This window comes from Rhinatrema bivittatum, chromosome 1 (genome assembly GCF_901001135.1).
Source record: "Rhinatrema bivittatum chromosome 1, aRhiBiv1.1, whole genome shotgun sequence".
Taxonomy (NCBI): Eukaryota; Metazoa; Chordata; class Amphibia; order Gymnophiona; family Rhinatrematidae; genus Rhinatrema; species Rhinatrema bivittatum.
In genome coordinates this window covers 336970334-336992061 of record NC_042615.1, presented here as the reverse complement: position 1 = coordinate 336992061, position 21728 = coordinate 336970334, and the positions used below count along the sequence as shown (strand labels likewise).

At 43.0% G+C, this 21728-nt stretch overlaps 1 protein-coding gene across 2 annotated transcripts in view; it reads right to left on the bottom strand.

The window, feature by feature from the left end:
• The window catches only part of SLC4A4 (solute carrier family 4 member 4), a 782778-nt gene that overhangs the window by 173649 nt on the left and 587401 nt on the right, over nucleotides 1-21728 (bottom strand). For both annotated transcript variants that reach the window (XM_029598711.1, XM_029598721.1), the window contains 2 exons: nucleotides 19395-19569; nucleotides 14125-14258 (listed from right to left, as the gene is read on the bottom strand). In XM_029598711.1, the coding sequence (XP_029454571.1) occupies nucleotides 14125-14258; nucleotides 19395-19569 (309 nt within the window). The remainder of the gene's footprint in view (nucleotides 1-14124; nucleotides 14259-19394; nucleotides 19570-21728) is intronic.

Below are 21728 nucleotides of genomic sequence, written 5' to 3'. Positions count from 1 at the left end.
GGAAACCCTGTTCTCAATGTGTTCGAGTCGAGGTAGGAGTTCACCCAGCGTTTCCTTCATTTCTCCGAGTTGGTTGGTAATGTGGTTTAGTTTATCATCGAGGGCTTCACTTATCGCCGCCTTGATGTCCACAATGGTGATCCCCGGGGAAGTCGAAGGGGATTCCCCGGTCCCAGCGGTCGCCATTTTGTGAGAGGCCGCTACCGATTTTTCTTTCTCTCTGCGTCCGCCTTTTGTTGCCATCGGGGAGCTTAATTTATTCATATATCGGACTATGGACATAGGCGCTTCCCGGTGTGTAGGTTTTGTCCACCGTAAGGAAGAAAATGAGGCCGGATTTCTCGCGGTTGGTTGGATGGGCCCTGGAGCTGGAGAGCGAGCGTCCTCCCAGCTCACCACATCACGTGATCTCCCCTCTTTTATTATTTTTAACAAAAATACTGAAAATATTCACTTTTTTTATGATTCTTTTTCTTGTTTATTCTTAAAAATCCCTTCTCCCCGGCTGCTTTACCGACCCACTTCAATTTTTATATTATACTTATCAAGGTAGTCGCCTTTATTGATGTTCATGGGTATGGAGCTGCCCGTCCAACATTGGCCATGTTTCAGCACTGTGTGCCTGCTTCAGGGACTGCGGGAGACAAACACGGAAGGCGTCGCTCACTTGACACATGGCATATCGAAGAGTGATATGGATACTGTGAATCCGCTTAGGACACAGTAAATTCTCCCGCAGTCCCTGAAGCAGGCACACAGTGCCGAAACATGGCCAATGTCGGACGGGCAGCTCTGTACCCATGAACATCAATAAAGGCGACAACCTTGATATGTATAATATAAAAATTGAAGTGGGTCGGTAAAGCAGCCGGGGAGAAGGGATTTTTAAGAATAAACAAGAAAAAGAATCATAAAAAAAGTGAATATTTTCAGTATTTTTGTTAAAAATAATAAAAGAATAATAGACGGAGGCGAAGAAAAGGATAACTGCAAATTGGTTATCCTTGCCAGAAACCTCCGTACAAAAACCACCAAACAAGTTTTCCCTTGAAAAAGTTGTAGTTGGTGAATTAATTAAGAAGGGAAAGAGGTTGGTTAGTGATCAATTAATTGCATCAGTAGCATGGGTTCTTCTTAGTGTTTGGGTAATTGCCAGGTTCTTGTGGCCTGGTTTTGGCCTCTGTTGGAAACAGGATGCTGGGCTTGATGGACCCTTGGTCTGACCCAGCATGGCAATTTCTTATGTTCTTAAATCCAGGGGGGTTGACTCAGAACTATCAGGAAATATTTCTTCACAGAGAGAGTAGTGGATGCCTAGAATGCCTTTCTGGAAGAGGTGGTAAGGGCAAAAACTGAAAATGTCTTCCAAAGGGCATTGGATAGACACAGCGATCCTTAAATGCTAGATGTTGGATATGAAAAAAGGGGGCATGGGTATAACCCACATGAAGCGGAAGTTACTACCCTTAACAGAAGGCAAGGGTGTAACCTGCAAGGAGCAGCAGTTACTACCTTTAGCAGAAGGCATGGGGATAATATACACAGAGTGGCAGTTACTAGCTTTAACAGAAAGCATGGGGTAAACTGCATGGAATGGCAGTTACTACCCTTAACAGAAGGTACAGGGTAACTTGTAGGGATGTGCATTTGTTTGCAACAAAATAGGAAATAATGACGATATTTCTTATTTCGTTGCATTTCTGGGGGCCGAAACAATAAGAAAATCCACGAAATTTTGTGTGGTTTTCTTATTGTTTTGGGGGGGGGGGGGAAGGCACATTAAAAAAAAAACCCAAACCCACCCCAACCCTTCAAATTTAACTAATTGCAACCCCCACCCTTCCGACCCCACAAGACTTGCCGAAATTCCCTGGTGGTCCAACGGGGTCCTAGGAGCGATCTCCCCCTCTCAGGTTATCGGCTGCCACTAATCAAAGTGGCGCCGATGGCCCTTTGCCCTTACCATGTGACAGGGGCTATCTGTGCCATTGGTCGGCCCCTGTTACATGGTAGGAGCAATGGATGGCCCGCACCATTTTTTTAAGATTAAATCGGCCCGAACTATGGGAAAACGAAATTTCCCGCGGCAGGCCAATAACAAAGACCAAACCGAAAGGTTCGGCCAAATCACATCTCTAGTAACTTGCATATAATGGAAATTACTACTATGAGCAACTTGCTGGGCAGACTGGATGGACCATTTGGTCTTTATCTGCCATCACCACTATGTTACTATGTATGTTACAAATTATCTTTTACTAAAGAGTGAACATTGTCCTGGGTTTTCCCCAATTCAGATTCCTCATTTTTCCACAGTCCCTTTTTGATCGGTTATTGCAGTTTCCAGTTCTTTAACTTTGGCAGAGATCTCATTTACTCTTATTGTAAATTAATTTCAAATTTAATCAAAATCAGTATAATAAAATAAAAATTGCCATTTCAACTGGAACTGAGAAGAAAGTTGCTGAAACTGGGCAGAAAAAGACTTCTCCAACATCACTAAGGCTTCCATTCAAACTGACAGTCTTAAGTCTTACCAAACAGTAGAAGAGGACCGGAAGGCTCATCTGCATACTGTTCCCAGCATCCCCCAGGAGAGAATTCCAGAGGTCACAGCGAGTGATCCAGGCTTCGAATTCCACAGCCCCAGTTTCCAGAGGCCTGCACCCTTTGCAATAGAAGAGGACTGGAAGGCTCATCTGCATACTGTTCCAGCATCCCTGGGAGAAGACTCCTGAGGTCATAGCGAGTGATCCAGGCTTCGAACTCCACAGCCCCAGATTCCAGAGGCTCCACACCCTTTGCAGCAGATGAGGATCAGAATCTCAAAGCTCTTAATCCTTTTAGTGAAGATCAACTTAATGGTGGCAGAAGAGGATTGGTAAATATAGCTTTGGGAAATCTTAGGACTTAAAAAAATTTGGAGAGAGGTGGAATAGTGAGATATATTCTTTAGAGTTTGTGTGTGTCTGATATAGGAAGCAAACCAGAGGGAGTTAATTCTAGTATCTGTCTTTCCCTCCCAACCACCTCTAGCTCAACCTTTGATTTTTAGGCAAGAGATACTTTCTCATTAAAAATCAATCAGGCTCTTATCTAAATCATACTATTGCACCAGCTCTTATTGAAAGTTTAATTATACACTTGTAGCTCACTAGCAGATTAATTAGTGAATACACCTATAAATTTAAAGTTCTCTAATTCCAGCTCCCTTCGCAACTTAAAATTAACTAGGAACTCAACAAAATGAAGATGAAGGCAGCAGTCCAGCAGCAAGATGGAAGCTTTCCAGCCTTTTGCATCGAGTGCCACATGTATGATTTTTTTACCCACCAGTGAGAGATTATATGTGTGCACCTGGTGGAAAGAGCTCCTGGCTCTCACAGAGAATGAGTCCAATCTCTGGAGGCTAGAGTTGCATATCTGGAGGAGCTGAGGCAAACAGAGAGGTACATTGATGAGACCTTCAGTGACAAAGTAGTCAAGTCTGAAATCCAGTCTGGCAGCCTCTGTGCTGCCTTGGATCAGAAAGGTCTCCTGGGTGGAGAGCATCACCCTGGTGTAGCAGAAAGTGACCCTGTAGTAAGGACCTGCTCTCCAGGTGATGCATTGTCCTCTCACACTGAGGACAAGTCTCCCAGGGGTACTGCCCAGGAGGGAATAATTAGGCCGGCCATCATAGTTGGTAATTTGATTATTAGAAATGTAGATAGCTGGGTGGTTGGTAGACGTGGGGACCACCTGGTAAGTTGCCTGCCTGGGAAACTTTGGTAAAATGAGGAAAATAGAAAAAAATTGAAAGGTTCAGCTGCAAAGGTTAAAAGTGTACAACAGGCTTGGACAATGTATTTTTAACCAATCTTAGAAGTGCAGTCCAGATGTATTCCATGCATTAAGAAAGGTGGAAAGAAGGTAACATGATTACCAGCATGGTTAAAAGGTGAGGTGAAAGAGGCTATTTTAGCCAAAAAACATCCTTCAAAAACTGGAAGAAGGATCCATCTGAAGAAAATAGGAAAAGCATAAGCATTGTCAAGTTAAGTGTAAAACACTGATAAGGCAGGATATGAGAGAATTTAAAGTGAAGATGATCGTAGAGGCAAAAACACATAATAAACCTTTTAAAATATATTTGAAGCAAGAAATCTATGAGGGAGTTGGTTGGACCGTTAGATGACCAGGGGGTTAAAGGGACTCTTAGGGAAGATAAGGCCATTGGAGAAAAACTAAATAAATTCTTTGCTTCTGTGTTTACTACTTAGGATGTTGGGGAGACACCAGGTTTTCAAGTTTTATTCCAATCACCTCATATTGTAATTTATGCTCCAAATAGCATACGTGTTTAGCTGTACAAGGTACATAGATTAACATTAACATTATATTCTAGCCCACTGGTTCCAAACACTGAATGCCCTAATCCTCATTACGAATCCTCGTTGTAATTACCACATATTTTAATCCATGTAACAAATACTATATGTACTAAAGCAACTTCCCTGTAAAGCAATGTTAATTCTAATCGAAATTCCAATGTTAATGTTAGTCCAATCTTAATTGGAACAAAATTACAATGTTAATTTTTCTTGTTATTTCCAATGTTACTTTTAATCGATGTTCCAAATACTACATGTACTTTCACGTTCCCTGTAAAACAATGTTATGCTGCATTAATGTTATATGTAAACCGGTATTATGTTCCCAATGAACATCGGTCTATAAAAATGCTAAATAAAATAAAATAAAGGGTGATGAGTCAGATGAACTGAACCAAATCACTGTGAACCTGAAGATGTAGTAGGCCAGACTGACAAACTAAAGAGTAGCAAATCATCTAGGCCAGATGTATGCACCCCCGGGGTTCTGAAGGAACTAAAAAATTAAATTTCAGATCTATTAGTTAAAATTTGAAAACTATCATTGAAATCATCCATTGTACCTGAAGACTGGAGGGTGGCCACTGTAACCCCAATATTTAAAAAGGGCTTCAGGGGCGATCCAGGAAATTATAAACCATTGGAACACAGTTAGCATGGATTTACCTAAGGAATAGGAGGCAATGTCTTTTCCTGGATAACAAAACTGGTTAAAAGGCAGGAAACAGAGAGTAGGATTAATGGGTCAATTTTCTTAGTGGAAAAGGGTAAAACAGTGGAGTGTTTCATGGATCTGTACTTGGACCAGTGTTTTTCAATATATTTATAAATGAGTGAGGTAATCAAATTTGAAGATGATACAAAATTATTCAGAGTAGTTAAATCGCAAGGGGATTGTGATAAACTGCTGGAGGACCTTGAGAGATTGGAAGATTGGGCATCCAAATGACAGATGAAATTTAATGTGTGTAAGTGCAAAGTGATCCAAATAGGGAAAAATAACCCATGAAGTAGTTACACAATGTTAGGTTCCATATCAGGAGCTACCACCTAGGCAAAAGGTCTAGGCGACATAATGGATAATACATTGAAATTGTCGGCTCAGTGTGCTGCGGCAATCAAAAAAGCAAACAGAATGTTAAGAATTATTACGAAGGGAATGGTGAATAAAATAGAAAATATCATAAGGGTAGCCTGGTCATACATGTTTTCAGTCTTGGAGCGATATGGTATATCGGGGAATTTTGTGTCCTATTTAGGGTTATTATATCATCATCCTCTCTCCCGCATTATGACTAATGGTTTGTTATCAGACCCAGTGGCTATCCAGAGGGGAGTACGGCAAGGCTGCCCACTGTCTCCTCTTCTTTATATTCTTACAATTGACCCATTATTACGTAAGATAATGACGCACCCTGACATTTGGGGTTTCAGCAAACGTGGTCAGTCTTTCAAAGTTGCGGCCTTCGCCGATGATGTCCTGGTTTTCCTGACTCGCCCACAACGTTCTCTGTTTTACTTACTACAAGTACAGGAACTATTCGGGGTATTTGCTGGCCTCAAGATTAATAGGGACAAGTCGGAGGCCCTGGATGTGGGGCGCAACTTGAGGGAAACTTGGGAGGGGGAGTTCCCGCTAAAATGGGCGTCTGATACCCTTAAATACTTGGGGATTATTATACCTAACCAATTGGATACTATCTACCAACTGAATGTCCACCCAAAGCTGACTTACACGGTTGATACTCTGAAAATGTGGAGGAATTTTCAGAGTATCAAGGGACGGATCCGTCTTTACCAAATGATGATAGTGCCTAAATGGCTTTACCTCCTTCAAATGTTGCCGCTGTGGCTTTCCACAGCTGATCTGAATGTAATGACCCGGGCCCTCCGGAATTTCTTGTGGGGGGGCAAGAGAGCTCGCATTCCTTTGGGGATGCTGTGCCTCCCCCCTGATCGGGGGGGGGGGGGGTTGGGGTGCCCAACCTCAAAATGTATAATTTAGCCTGCAATTTACGTTACGTCAGGGATTGGATATTCGGGTCTTCTCACTTTCTGCCCCACTCCGTTTTACAGACCTGGTATGAAGTCCCCTCGCTCAATTTTTTGCTTCACGCAGGGCTCTTGGAGGTTCCAGCACATCTCAGATCTCACCTGCTAGTGACCACGTGCCGAGCGGCCTGGGCCTGCCTTTGCCACATGTACCGTCAACCACCTGGTATCACGCCTTTTTTACACATACAAAATAACGGTTATTTTATACCGGGGGAGGGGGAAACACCCTTTAAACGATGGAAAGCGGAGGGACTCATATTTCTCTCTCAACTGTTCGATCCGTCCACTGGGGTTTTATATAGCTTTGGGGATCTCCAACACCAATTTAATATCCCACACACTGATTTTTATGCCTTCTTACAAATTCGCCATTTTATGCAATCCTGTGCTGAGCATTGGAATGATTTCTCACGCCACACTGCCCTCAGACACCTTCTCTGCACAGCGGCTAATAAGCCCCCCAAAATCTCGGGTTTTTATAAAGAATTGGCTCAACCAAGAGAGATAGGTCACTTGCAATCCCTATACCAGAGATGGTCCAATTGGAGTGAACTGGACCTTACTTATGAGGATTTTTTGAAATGTTTTGCGACTATTCCCAAGATCTCCATTAATGAGGATATGAGGGAGACCCAATACAAATTCTTATGGTGGGGATATATTCCTCCCACTCAAGCCTATAAGGCTAATCTTTGTGATTCACCTATTTGCAGAAAGTGTGGAAAGTCTCCAGGTACTTTTACCCATGTTTTTTGGACTTGCCCGAATATCCAGTCTTTGTGGCGGGAGATCAGCTCCTTTTGTGCCCGTCTTTGGCAATGTCAGCTACCACAGACACCTGCATTTTGGCTGTTTGGGGTTGGGTCCAGGGACATTATGGCAGGTCCCCGACGAGCGCTATTGAAAGCTTTTATGCTTAAGGCGGCTCTCATAGGCAAGAAAGTGATCCTTACAAAATGGCTGGATGTTGATGCCCCAACGTGGGATATGTGGTTTACACTGTTTCTCCGACTTTTTACTCATGAAATGTACATCTGTAATCACCAATCCTCCTTGCATACCTCAGATCTTGCACTTCTTTGGGCACCTTTTCTTAGGTACTTACAACCCACCACAGGATAAGGTAGCGGGCTCTTTGTGATACACTGCATTGGCCATCACTGATTTTTCCTGTTCTTGTACAGTTCATGCAAAGGATACACTCAAGTGGGAAGGGAGGGGGGGATTGGGGATGGTAGGGATGGGGGTAGGAGGGGGGAGGGGAGGGAGATGGGGCTTAGTTACCCTTGGCTCTGATGGGTCGATGTGCACCCCATCCAGCATTAGGCTCCTGTTGTGGGAATTGCCTTGTTGTTTGATTATTGCAAGACGAGCTGAGCTGGCTGGTTTATTACGCTCAGTTGCAGTACTTAGTTTGGACTGTAAATTTTACTTACCTGTTGTTCGATGTAGTACGGTAACCTACCTTGTACTTTGTACCCATTATATGTTGATGTATGGTTATGGTCCCATCACTGGGAATATGTGAACAAAACTCAATAAACAGAGTTAAAAAAAAATATATATATATCATAATGCCTCTGTATCGCTCTATGGTGAGACCACACCTGGAGTACAATTCTGGTCGCATCTCAAAAAAGATATAGTTGCACTGGAGAAGGTACAGAGAAGGGTGACCAAAATGATAAAGGGGATGGAACAGCTCCCCTACTTGGAAAGGCTGAAGAGGTTAGGGCTGTTAAGCTTGGAGAAGAGACAGCAGAGGAGGGATATGATAGAGTTTTTAAAATCATGAGATGTTTAGAACGGGTAAATGTGAATTGGTTATTTACTCTTTCAGATAATAGGACTAGGGGGTATTCCATGAAGTTAGCAAGTAACACATTTAAAACTATTTAAAACTATTCAGAGAAAATTCTTTTTCACTCAACGCACAATTAAGCTCTGGAATTTGTTGCCAAAGGATGTGGTTGGTGCAATTAGTGTAGCTGGGTTTAAAAAAGGTTTGAATAAGTTCTTGGAGGAGAAGTCCATTAACTGCTATTAATCAAGTTTACTTAGGGAATGTAGAGATTACTTACCTGATAATCTCGTTTTCCTTAGTGTAGACAGATGGACTCAGAACAAGTGGGTATAGTGTGCTCGTGCTAGCAGTTGGAGACGGATCTGACGTCAGCACGGGTACATATACCCCCACAGGAAGTGAAGCTCTTCAGTAATCTTCCTTGCAAAAGCTGTTATGGATATATGTGTACTGACGATCAAGAAAAATAGTGAAAACAGGATTCCCCTGACCGATTGATAGTAGCTGGAGACCGCCAGCATTCCCAACTGGAAAGCGTCGACCCCTGGCAGAGGGGACGCACTCATGTAAGAAGTGAGAAGGCTTACCTTGAATCGGTGAAACCAATGACTACAGGCAGCTGGGCGGGATGCTGAGTCCATCTGTCTACACTAAGGAAAACGAGATTATCAGGTAAGTAATCTCCACATTTCCTGTCGTGTAGCCAGATGGACTCAGAACAAGTGGGATGTACAAAAGCTTTACTCCCGGACTGGGCGGGAGGCTGCCTGAGGACCGTGTAAGACCGCCCTCGCAAATGCTGTATCCTCCCTGGCCTGGACATCCAGATGGTAAAACCTGGAGAAGGTATGGAGGGAGGACCATGTCGCCGCTTTACATATTTCTGCAGGAGACAGCATCCTGGATTCCGCCCAAGATGTTGCTTCGGCTCTGGTAGAATGGGCCTTGACTAGTAGAGGCGGTGACTTCCCGGCCTCTACGTAGGCCGCTCTGATGACTTCTTTAATCCAGTGGGCGATGGTGGGCCGAGAGGCCGCTTCACCTTGTTTCTTCCCACTGTGAAGGACGAACAGATGGTCAGTCTTTCGTACTGTTTCTGTCATTTCCAGATATCTGGGCAGCAATCTGCCAATGTCGAGATGGCGTAGCGGTTTAGTAAGTAGAAGTAGAAAATAGAAAGTAGATTGGAAACACGCTCAGCGAGCGTGCAGGCTCTCCAAACTGCTTTGGAGACGGAAATTACTGAAGAGCTTCACTTCCTGTGGGGGTATATGTACCCGTGCTGACGTCAGATCCGTCTCCAACTGCTAGCACGAGCACACTATACCCACTTGTTCTGAGTCCATCTGGCTACACGACAGGAAATGGCCTCTGCTATTACTGGCATCAGTAGCAAGGGATCTTCTTGGTGTTTGGGTAATTGCCAGGTACTTATAGCCTGGGTTGGCCACTGTTGGAAACAAGATGCTGGGCTTGATGGATCCTTGGTCTGACCCAGTATGGCAATTTCTTATGTTCAGATCAACAGGTTTCTCAAAAGCAAACTTTGATTGAGGCCCCCTCAAGCTGACCCTCCTGGGAATCTCTCCACATCATTCTTTCTTGCCAGGCTCCCTCTTCTACAGCCATCCGCAACAGCAGCATTCCAGCCTCTGCACTTACTTCAGTGGCTTTGGGCCCTGCTCCCGTGTGACGTCTGACATCATCCAAAGGTGCCACAACTATTGAGTCACTGGAGGATCTGTCACGGACCAGTGCTTAGTGTGCAACCCACATCTCCAGGCTCAAGGCTGATTCCAAGAACTGGAGACTACCACTGCTCCTTCAACCAACAATTCTTCCAAGGGCACTGCTGTGGGGTCTACCAGTAAGGGACATCTCACCGCATGCGCATCCATCAATTTCCCCAGTCCAGGGTCCACAGGGACGACCCGTGATTTGCTCTTCTGCTTCACTATTGATCCGACACAGCAAAGGGCTCTATGATGCACACTGAGCTCAAAGCCTCATGTCCACCAAATTGGCACACCCCCTACCTGGGAAGGAATATTTTGTCGTTGCCGAATTGGATCCAGATGGGACAGTAGTGTTTTGCTTTCTTCTTCCCTTAAATTATTTATTTATTTTAAAACTTTTCTATACCGTCGCTAAGTTATATACCATCGCAACGGTTTACAAATAGGCACATAGACTAAGGTTAGTAAATCTAGGATATTGTACATTCTAACAGATGCCAATAAAGTTCAGTTACAATTTCATAAATAAAATCATTATTTGAGTTATGTTGGTCAAATCTAGATATATTATTGAGTTACTATCTCTTTGAGATATTACTTCTTAAATGTAGGATTGAGTAAATTCATTCTCATCTGCATTACCCTGTACTTTCATTCTCTACCCTCCACACTCTTTAATGAAGGCTTTTTTAAAGAGCCATGTTTTTAAATTTTTCTTAAAAGTTTTGAGATTATTCTGTAATCTGAGTTCAGGGGGCATCGTGTTCCATAGTATGGGCCCAGCCAATGATAAAGCCCTTTCTCTCACTTGGGTTAATTTTGCTGACTTTACTGAAGGGATTGTTAGTAGTGCTTTGTTTGCTGAGCGGAGGTTTTTTTTGTAGAACTTGTACTCGTAAGGCTGTGTTTAGCCAGTCTGCTTCTTTATCATATATTAGTTTGTATATGGTACATAAGGCTGTGTTTAGCCAGTCTGCTTCTTTATCATATATTAGTTTGTGTATGGTACATAAGGCCTTGTATTTTATCCTGTATTCGATGGGTAGCCAATGTAAGTCTGCTAGAGTTTCGGTTATATGGTCCCTCCTCTTTTTTTTCCCATCAGTATTCTGGCTGCAGTATTTTGAAGTATCTGGAGTGGTCTTATCGATGTGCTTGGGAGTCCTAGTAAGAGTGCATTGTAGTAGTCAGTGCTGGAAAAGATAAGTGTTTGCAATACTGTTCTGAAGTGGGCGGGTGTGAGTAATGGTTTCAATCTTCTAAGGACCATAAGTTTTGCGTAGCCTTCTCTTACTTTTATAGATATGTGTTGCTTCAGGTTGATTTCTGGGTCCATTATTACTCCCAGATTCCTTACTTTTTCATACAGATGAAGATGTGAGGGAAATCAGCTGAAGGCTGGACTTAATGGACATTTAGAATTCTTTCAGCCAAAGTCTACTATGTAATTTTGGTGACTGACATCAAAATAGGGCAGGAGCTAACAATATTATTCAGCTTGTGCTAATGGACATAGTAACATTTTATATGATGCTATAAAAAAAAAAGCCAGGGAAATCCCTTAATATTTTGATTGGTTGCTGAAGACTTTATCCTCCACTGATATCTTAGCAGGATGTTGCCGGCTCTAACTTATAGTGTCTTGTCTATCCCTCTTGCAAAAGCCACATAAAAACTAACACTTATTTCTTCAGCTGCCATATTGTTCTGAATCTGTTGCAGGTGTGTCCCAGAGATAGGCTTCCTCCACCTGTGCACATAAAAACATGCTCTGAGAGAAATCTAGTGAACTTATTTAAAGTGACAGTCATAGACACTTCAGAAACTACACAGTATATGCTCTTTCTTCTGTAATTGTGGTAAATAAAAATAGATAAATTTAATTTTGTTCACGCTGTTTAAGGAAACATAATTCTTTTCTTTTACAAACGGATGTCCTCAGATCTCCACATTACATTCTATTTTGTATGTAATACTAACAAAGCAGGTGTAGCCACCTGCATGAACACTTCCTGCAGTCACACCAGTTTAGGCTTTGACACTGTTAAAGCTCAGAAACTAGGGAGGGATTAGGTCTGGGAAGTACTTGAATGGGAAACCTGTAAGGTATGTTTGAATGCAGCATGAAACTATACTGGTAGCTTGGCTGAGTCAATACTGAGAAAATGCCCTAACACAATGTCTCAGACATAAAAGAAGATATTTTATAAATGTGTGGGTTGAAGTAAAATCTGTGTGTACCTTTTATACACAAGCTTTACCCTGAATTGTCAAAGCAAACTTATAAGTTCACTTTGAAATTTCCTACATAAGTAGGCTAGTATGCATTCTTACCTACTCACACAGATTTATGCCTGCGTTACCAAAGACTTAACTTGTGCAGGTGCTTTGCAGACAGATTCATTTGAAGAGTTTACTATTAGAGGTATGGGATAGATTTCCTTAAACATTGGAATTGTACCCAATTAAACAATCAGGTGGAATACTTTGAGAAACAGTCAACAATTGCTATTGGACTACTTGAAGAGGGGTTGTTCGATGCTAAGTAGAAGAAGAGGCTATACAGTTAAGAGTCATGGATTACATTATGCTGCATGGTGGTGGAGAGAGGGAGATTGAGGTGGGGTTAATGGCGGGTCAGTTATACAAATAAATTTGTTGGGGTTATAAGACTTTGAGATCAACTGTTTGATCTGCTATGATGGTTATCAATATTCAAACACTTTTGATACTTGAGTCAATCTTGTTCTACAGTATTTGCTATGGTGCTGTATTGTAAACACAGTGCCAGCAGTCTCCCAATACAAATTCTTGATTTAAAAAATGAGTAAATCCATAATTTTAATACCGGTTCAAGAACGTGTATGCCATAATTCTCCCTACAAATCTAATTAGGCTTTAAAAAAAATCCCTTTGCTCTACTTCCAGTTGTATGCATGCCTTACTAAAAGTCCTATGCTATGTTGCAGCATAACTTATGATAATGTGGGAAACAGTTATCCCTACATTTCTGCATGCGATATAGAAGGAGCCCAATTGTTTGGCAAACTAATCAAAGCATTTCCAAATATATCAGAGAGTCTATTGGTTAAATTACAACAGACTGCCACTGAATGTAGATAAAACAGAAACTGCGATGATATGGCACTTTGCTTTAACAGCTATTCCTGACACTTTCCATTTCGATGGACATGAGGTCCCTGTTTCTCAACAAGTGCGTACTCTGGTGACGCCACTATTAATTTCACCTCCAAGAAAAGAACATGGTCAAAACTGCCTTTAAATTATAGCTCTTAAGGAAACAAACCTTTTTTGCAGACTGATGATTTTAGGGACCATATTGCATCTAGATTACATCAACTCTGTTTACTTGACCTTCTATGTGCTACCATTAGGGCTTTACAAATGATTCAAACTCTGCTGCTAAAATTTTGTCCAGGATTACATTGAGAGAACTTATCTCCCCAGTTTGGGCTTCTTTACATTGGCTTCCTATTCATTTTCGGATCGCTTTTAAAGTGCTTGTGCTGATACATAAGGAACTAAGTTCTGATGCACCTGATTCTTTTAGCTCTCTTTTGAAAATATACAGACCTTCATGGCTCGTTGACATCACTGGGTCAGAATGTTTTGGATGTATCATCTTTGAAAGGATCTGATTTAGTGAAAACAAAAGAGCAGCTAAGGATGGAGGTCCGTCGATCATCCTTTAAAAAGAAATGTGAAAGCCTGCTCCATCAGGCCTTTGAACAGCAGAATGAAGGTCGAAATCCATCTGCATTATGGACGTATAGATACGGTTTATAGATGGTGATGCTTACGGGTCTTAACATCTACACACTGAAATGTTGTGTTACCATCTAAATCTTTGATTGCATGGTAGTTAGATGCTTTGCATAATTTGACTAATATTTATTGTGTATTAGGATTTTATGAGTGTTTAATTGTACACCATACAAAACTGTGGATATAGTGATCTATAAATGTTTTAAATAAAATAAACAACTAGATAAAATAAAACAGTGTAGTCCTGTGTCAATATTTCAGTGAGACATTGACTGTTCAAAAGTCCGATTTCAGTTTTTCTTGTCCTTGCTGCTCTAATTCCATATAAAAATGAACTAGTGAGAGATACCGACCGACTCCAGTAACTCACCTGCTGAAATTAAATAGGAGTCTCTCAAAGACCAGGACAGGGCCTGTGCTGCTTAGAATAGTGAGTGGCTGGCCAGCAAAAAGGCAAAAGACAGCTCCAGAGACAGCTGTGCCCAGAAAACTCTCCAGTACGCCCTAAGAAAAGCAGAGGACAGCAAACTGTATCATTGCACTTATAGTCATAAGATGTGTGTAATAGTCATCAACATTAAATAACATAAATACATACAGAACAAGGGGTGATTTGATCACAAAGACATTTAATGAACCAATAATGTTAAGGAATACAGAGAGCCGCTTTTAAGCTCAGTGAATGTCAAAGTTACCTAGAGAACTTTCTCTAGCTAAATTGACCTGGATATTCAACCGAATTTATCTGGGTAAAAAGTGCCACCAGATATACCTGGATGAAGTTGTCTGGGTAACTTTACAACAAGCATGTGCAGCAACCAGACTTAACTAACTTTAGAATGCCAGCACTGAAATAATTCTGTTCAGTTAAATTTCTCTTGGTGACACCCTGACTTTTCACTTGTGCTGTAGCTTTTCCTATGAAATCACTTCTGCTTAATAACCCTGCTTTTAACCACAGACACAGTGACTGACAAGGCAACATGAAAACTACTAAAGAGAGGGGCATTCAGAGCAAAATTAGGACCTACAAAGACAGATAATTTACAGCACAATGCCAGAGCAGATCTTAACTCAGAGGAAGCATGACTGAGGTCTACTAAACAAGGAAAAGTTGTTTTTTTGGGTTTTTTTCAATTGACTTTCATATGCAATATCGGTAGTTAAGTAAAGATATCACCAGAAGGCAGTAGCACATGAGAACCATGCAACTGAACCCCCCCCCCCCCCCCATCTGCATAAACATGATGATTTGAAAGCAATGATCACGTCTAGGCATTAGTGATGCAGTTGTCAGAATGCAGATCCTTCTAGTGCTCAATCAGATTACGCTATGACAATAGCCTTACAGCACACTATTAATCAGTCCTCTCGCTCTGCACTGCAGGTTAAAGCCACAGCCTATATGTCAATGAGTCACGTCCAATAAAAACAGGATAAACTAGGAAACAAACACACACTATTTTTCTATTGAAGCTCTTACAATCAAAGAAAAAAATTAGACTTTTTTTTTGGTGGAAAGGGTAAGGCATGGAGGGGTGGGGCACATTTGCTACTCTATCCAACATTTCTGCCCTCACACCTAAGCTGGGTTATTCCTTGAGAAGCTTTCCAGCGCCTGACCCTTGCTTGTTTCATGATCCTAAGATCATCATGAGTCAGCCAATTTTATTCTCACCTACCACTAGGCTGCACTGCCCCCCCCCCCCACCCCCTCCTGGCCTTGGAGTGGTCAATAGTGCAGACTGCAAGAACACTGAAAAAGCACAATGCTTTCAGGCCCTACAGTCAACCTTTCTCCTGCCAAACCTGGGTGTGCTTTTGCTTTGCAGAAATGGAATATGGATAGAGAAGTAGCAGCTGCCAACTGGGACAGGGAGCACAGTGTCCTCTCATCTCTTCAGTCCTCATTGTACAGAGAGAATGGGTGGAGGAAAAGGAGGCAGTGGCTTGGAGGTGCTGACAGAGAGATGGTGGCTACGAGGGAAGAGGATAGGTGGCTGGGATGGCGCAAGGCTTAGAGATGGATATGAAAGACACAAGGAGAACTGGAAAGAAATGACAGATGTAGCAATGATTGAGGAGAGAGTTTAGAAGAGAAAAATAGAAGGGATATGAAAGATAAACCCTAGATGCCGATGGATTGGGATGGTCAAACTTACAAAGAAAAGATGTATGAAGTGAGACTGAATGAAGAGCCAAGTTAGGGAAGACAGATAAAATGAAAGCAGAGGAATACCTGTACAATGAGGACAAAACCTCAGGTGACAAAAGTAGAAAAATAAACAAACAATGTAGTTATTGAAATGTGTGAACTATTAAAACATTAATTATATATTGTATGTAAAATTAATTTTACAGATGTGTGGATAACACATGACATGGTGCTGCTCAACTCTTGGCAGCTCTGTTTTCTGCACTTAGCAAGTTAGGACCCAGTTCACGCAGGTGTTTTCCCCCCTTCAAGAGCCCCCTCCCCCTCACCCAGATAAAGAGTGGAGGCCACAACTGTGGAAGTGCTCTGCCTCCAGGTTAGGGGGAGAGATGGAGGCTGGTGGGTGGGCCGGGAGCTCGATTTAAGCCTTGACTGGCCCACCCACCAGCCTCTTCTTTCAGCAGTTTTTCCTACCCAGCATATCCATCTCGGGACAGATTGCATGGTCTCAATGCAGCAGGGTGGGTGTGGTGGTATGCTGAACAGTCGCGGCACAGGGAGGCAAGGTTGTTCACACCCTAAGGGGTAGATTTTAAAAGAAGCGAGCACGGCCTACATGTGCGCGGGCTACCCGGCACGCGCACATGTACGCCTGATTTTATAACATGCGCACGCAGGTGCGCACATGTTATAAAATCCGGGGTCAGTGCGTGCAAGGGGGTGCACAATTGTGCACCTTGCGAGCGCTGAGCCCCCATTCCCTTCCCCCATTCCCTTCCCCCTAGCCCGACCTTCGCACCCCTTCCCCTAACCTTTCTCCCCCCAGCCCTACTCTAACTCCCCCCCCCCAGTCCTTTGTCTTACCTTTTGCGCAAGCTGCGCACGCCGGCACGTGATCCTCTGACAGAGCGGCAATGGCCGCTCTGTCGGATGCCTCTGGCCCCGCCCCCGGACCGCCCCTTTTGTAAAACCCTAGGACTTACATACGTCCCGGGGCTTTACGTGTGCCACCGGGCCTTTTAAAAATAGGCCCGGCGCGCGTAACCCTTTTAAAATCCGGCCCTAAGTGTGCACGGCAAGTGCAATGTGAAAGCTAGTCAGCCAGAGAATGTCCAGCGGACATTCCTGTTGCTTCACTGCATGGGTTGAGTGAGGGTAGTAGATGAGTTGCCATTCAAGTCTTAGGCTTTGATGGCTGGGATTTGCCTGCTCTCCACCCTAAGAGGATCCAGGACATTACTGCACTGCAAAGATCTTCGGCCCAGCAAGCAAGGATCAAACTACAGGATCATCAGAGGCAGGAGGCTTCAACAGCTGTTCGTCCCCCCTACAGCAGAATCTTGTAGTAGCATAACGTATTGAGCGTTTATAACTGCAACTCAAATGAGGGCATGGTCACCCAATTGGGATTTGAGAATGTATTAATGGTTGGTTATATAAGTTGACTTATGATACGACCATATCCTTCCAATAAAAATCTTCATTGGCAAATAATGGTGTGACCTAGAGCTTCATTCATGGCTGTAGAAACAGGACATTGGGAAGGGAAGGAGGCTGGTTAGGGGAAAGGGGTGGAGTAGCAATTTATATAGTTTAGAGGGAAGAGAAAAGTACGCACCCAATACTGTTGTGTATCTATGGGAAAAAATGTTTACTAAATCAGACCCTTAGTATTAATTGCTTAGAGATTTTTATTAAGAAGCCATCAATACCATCACTGGTATGTTGTGTAGAAGGTGGGGACTATATCGGTTCGAATTTTTTTCTGCTCACCCCAGGATAAAAGGCAGCTGCAGAGGCAAGGAGCGTGTGCTCATATCTAGATCTGGTGCGGCTGCTGCTGCTACTCTTATCAGAACTGTCCTACATATTGATTCTGTTTTCTGCACCAATTATTCAGAAGTAACATTTACAAAAACACTGACTCTGCTATTTAATTTAGGGGTAGGGGATTAAGGGCATCACAGACTAATTTTTATTTCTCACACCCCAGTCTCCCTGAAATCCGCAATGCACTGTTCACACTATAAAATGGAGGAGGGATATCTGGGAAGTGCAAGCTGGAAAGGAAGAAGGGGAATAAAAACAGAAGGAACATGAGGGGAATAGGAGTGAAAGAAGAAAGAATGACAGAGTGGAAGTGAAAAGAGGGATAGATGAGGGGAGAGAGTCTGAGCTGGAAAGGAGATTTAGAGGGAACATAGAAAAGAATTAGAGATACCATTGGAATGAATCCTTGGACTCCCAGTAAAAATGCAAATGCTTGGTGATTGTGTTTGTTCCCCAGTGTTACTTGGACACCAACCTTGCAATCAGTGTAATAAATTGGTTATTTGTAATTAGTCATTGTTCAGTGTAGCAAGCTATATTAACTGATGATTACAAGTCTGTTCAGGTAAACGACTTTTTACTTTTGCATGTTAGGACACAAAATTTGTTGTGAAACAGAAGCATGTTTAAAATTAGTTTTTTTCCCTTATTTTTAGCTTTCAAAAACTGCTTTAAAATGCAAAGAGAATATAAAATAAAATCTTATTGCTTTCCACATATCCCCATTAGACTATTGGGCCATAGAAAATTAAAGGTCTACCAGACATAAAAAAAAAAGAAAGAATGGGGAAAATAACCTCTTATTTTAAGTGTGAAAAGATCCAACAGTTCCAAATAAGTAAATGCAACTGAGATAAAACAAAGTTACTGCATCGGAAATTGTTTTTGTTTTATTTACACATGCAAATGACAGGCCTAAAAGTTGCTCACATACACAACTCTTCTGGTGGGGATGGGGTTAGGAATTATGGCAGCATAGTTATACACAAGGACAGTTCTTTTTGAGTCTGCTACCTATCTAATAAAAGGTGAGAAAAATCAAGTTTTCACATCCCCAGTATTTCATGAGAAATGTTTGGTCTTTTTGCACAACCTTTCCCTATTGCTTTCAGTGCGCAAATGTTTTAGCTAACGGTATCAGTTTCTCTCCTATTCAACCAGAAACATTATGCAGCAAAACAAATACAAAAGGGACAGAGAGCGCACAATTCCCTAAGCATTACAGGATAGATAAAACATTTTATTCTGCATACACTCATGAGGTTTACAAAGGATTGGGGCTGGGGAAGGAAGGGAAGGAAATTCATCAAGAGTTAAAGAACAGCCTAACCTTGGGAAGTATATCCCCAGTTGAGACCTACGAAAATAAACCTACCCCCCTTTCCTATCTTCTTTCACTCACCATGCAAATATTTGCAAGTACTGGAACAATCTGTGTTTCAGGTAAACCCTTTTTCTGCAAATCTACCTATGGCAGCTGCTAAAAAGGCACATGAGTCAAACCTTATATTATAAAACTCGTATGAGCAGAAGCTTGTAACCATGCAATTTACCTTGCGCAACACTGCAGAAATACTAAACCATGTTATATTACTGTTCAGCTAAGTAACTGGTGTCTGCGTCATCACTGCTTTTACAGCGAGTATTATACCAACCTGCATGTTTTCTGTAGCATCCCCCAGAAGTCCTCCAAACGTGATGGCATTGGTTACCGTTGCTAGGTAGATAAAGAGAATGGCGGAAAGAGCCTGGATATTTAGAGCATCATAAAAATCACTGGCAAAAAACGGAGCTTTCCTCTTTATATCGTCAATTAGCCCACCGCAGAATCTGAGAAAATAAAGACAGACAAGAAGACAATTTAAAGAAGCATTACTAAAATTTAAGATATATATATTGTATCAATATAAAAAGCTATCACACCAGTGTATGCCTTGGAATCTGACCTAGAAGATATTATATAGTAATGGTCCACACTCTACGACTCCAAAAATGGATGTTAAATATAGAAGTGCTCAACACAAGAGGAAATTACACCTCAATAGCCATGAAATAATAGCTGAGAACACGTGATAAAGATAATTTTGAAAAATGTAATAAAGCTTGGAAGATATCACAGGTTAGTGGGCCTCAGATGCAGTCATTTTGGCTACCTATCACAACATTAATACAACCCACACTGGAGACTGAGTAGAGGAACAAAATGCAGATCTTCAAACAATGTAGTTCCCTCTAGTGCAAATTTTGCACAAGTAGCCTCCACAGTGCAGGAAGTCACAAGCACAAAGGGGACCCAACAGTCCACCTCAGAGTGGCTGACCAGGCTGGCGCCCTATGACCCTCTTTCATCAGCAGTGATAACAGAGAAAGTTAGGACACTAAGCCTGTGCATGCTCAGAGGCCTGGCACCAGCCCACACTCCTGCATGGGTTTCCTGGGAAATTGGAAGCTCATGCCGGGGAAGAGGCAGGCTGCTGTTGGACAACTGACCATACACCAGTGTTAGGATTTCACCTGTTTCACAGGCTCACCGTGCCCCGTGTCTACCTGCAATGATGCCTCCCCATCAGCAGAGGCCTCCAGTGTACTCTGTTTCAAGCAAACCAAGCCACCTCCTTATTGACTCAGTCTGTGGTACAGCCTCAGTCTGTGGTACAGCCTCGTCTCCACCAGGAGTGCTCAGCAAGTTTCATCTCCAGCCTTACCAAGCTCCAGACCCATGGAGTTACCCTTGGCTATCTGACCTAGCCTTTCTTATATTGCTCTATGCCTTGTGGCCTCCAGGCCTTCTTGCTCCTTGTTCTTTGCTTTGTGGTCTATCTAGGCTTTACCTTGCCTTGTGGCTCCTGGGCCTTCTTGCTCCTGGCCTTGTGGTCTAGCAAGGTTTTGCACTGCCTTGTGGCCTCTGGGCCTTCTGCCTCCTTGAACCTTGCTCTGTGGCCTACTCAGGCCTTACCTTGCTTAGTGGCCTGCAGGCCTCCAGCCTTGCTGCATTCAGGCTTCTGTGTTCTCTGTTCTGTGTTGTCCTTGTCTGCCTTGTCTAAGACTTGCCCTAATCTGCTTTGTTTAGAAATGTCCTTGTCTGCTCTTGGTGTGCCCTGCCCAGTCCAGCCTCCAATATCCTGTCCACAGCTCCCTGCCTGTTCCAGTATCCTGTCCACAGCTCCTTATCTGTTCTAGTACCCAATCCATAGCTCCTCATCTATTTCAATATATATAGTCCTCAAACCCATTGTCTGTTCCAGTCTGTCCCTGCCCACAATGTCCATCCTGTACCAAGCCTTGCCTTCTCCAGGCTTGACCCAGCCAGCCTTACCAGGGCTCACCATGATGTACTGCCGACACAGAGACCTGTTGGCCCAAAGAACTCAAGGACTCAACTTGCAGGGGAGGGATCTGGTTAGTCGGAAGATCGGCCCTTGTTTAATCCCATGTCCTGCCTTGCAGTCCTGCACAGCTCTTGGGGTGGTGTACCCCAATCCCAGTAATCATGGCAGCCAGCTCACAGGCCTCATTCTGACTTTCTTCATTATCACCATTACTGAAAGATGGTCAAGGAGAGCCAGAAGCTCCGAAAGAGAAAGAACCAGAGTGTCCTTGGTCCAAAGTCAACCAGGGGAGGGGAGGGCTAGACAAGGGTAGGGTGGAAGGAGGAATCAGACTCGAAAAGGGGTAGAAGGAACCCAGAAGGAGCATGTGGGAAAAGAAATAGAAGGACCTAGGAAAAGGTACAGAGGGATGGAAAGAAGAGGAGGATTCAAAAAGGAGCATGAGGACCTGGGAAGGGTAGCACATCACTCCCTGCACCTGGATTCTTGGAGGAAGGGGGACAGGGCACAGGAAATTCTCCCTGCTCGTGGATCTTCCACTCTTGGGGAGGGGTCCTCTCAAACTTATTTGGGAGCCTTCAATTTGAAGTTATGCCAGAGTAGTGAACCACAATTTTCTACCACCACCCACAAAATGGTCCACAACACATAGAGAGATTC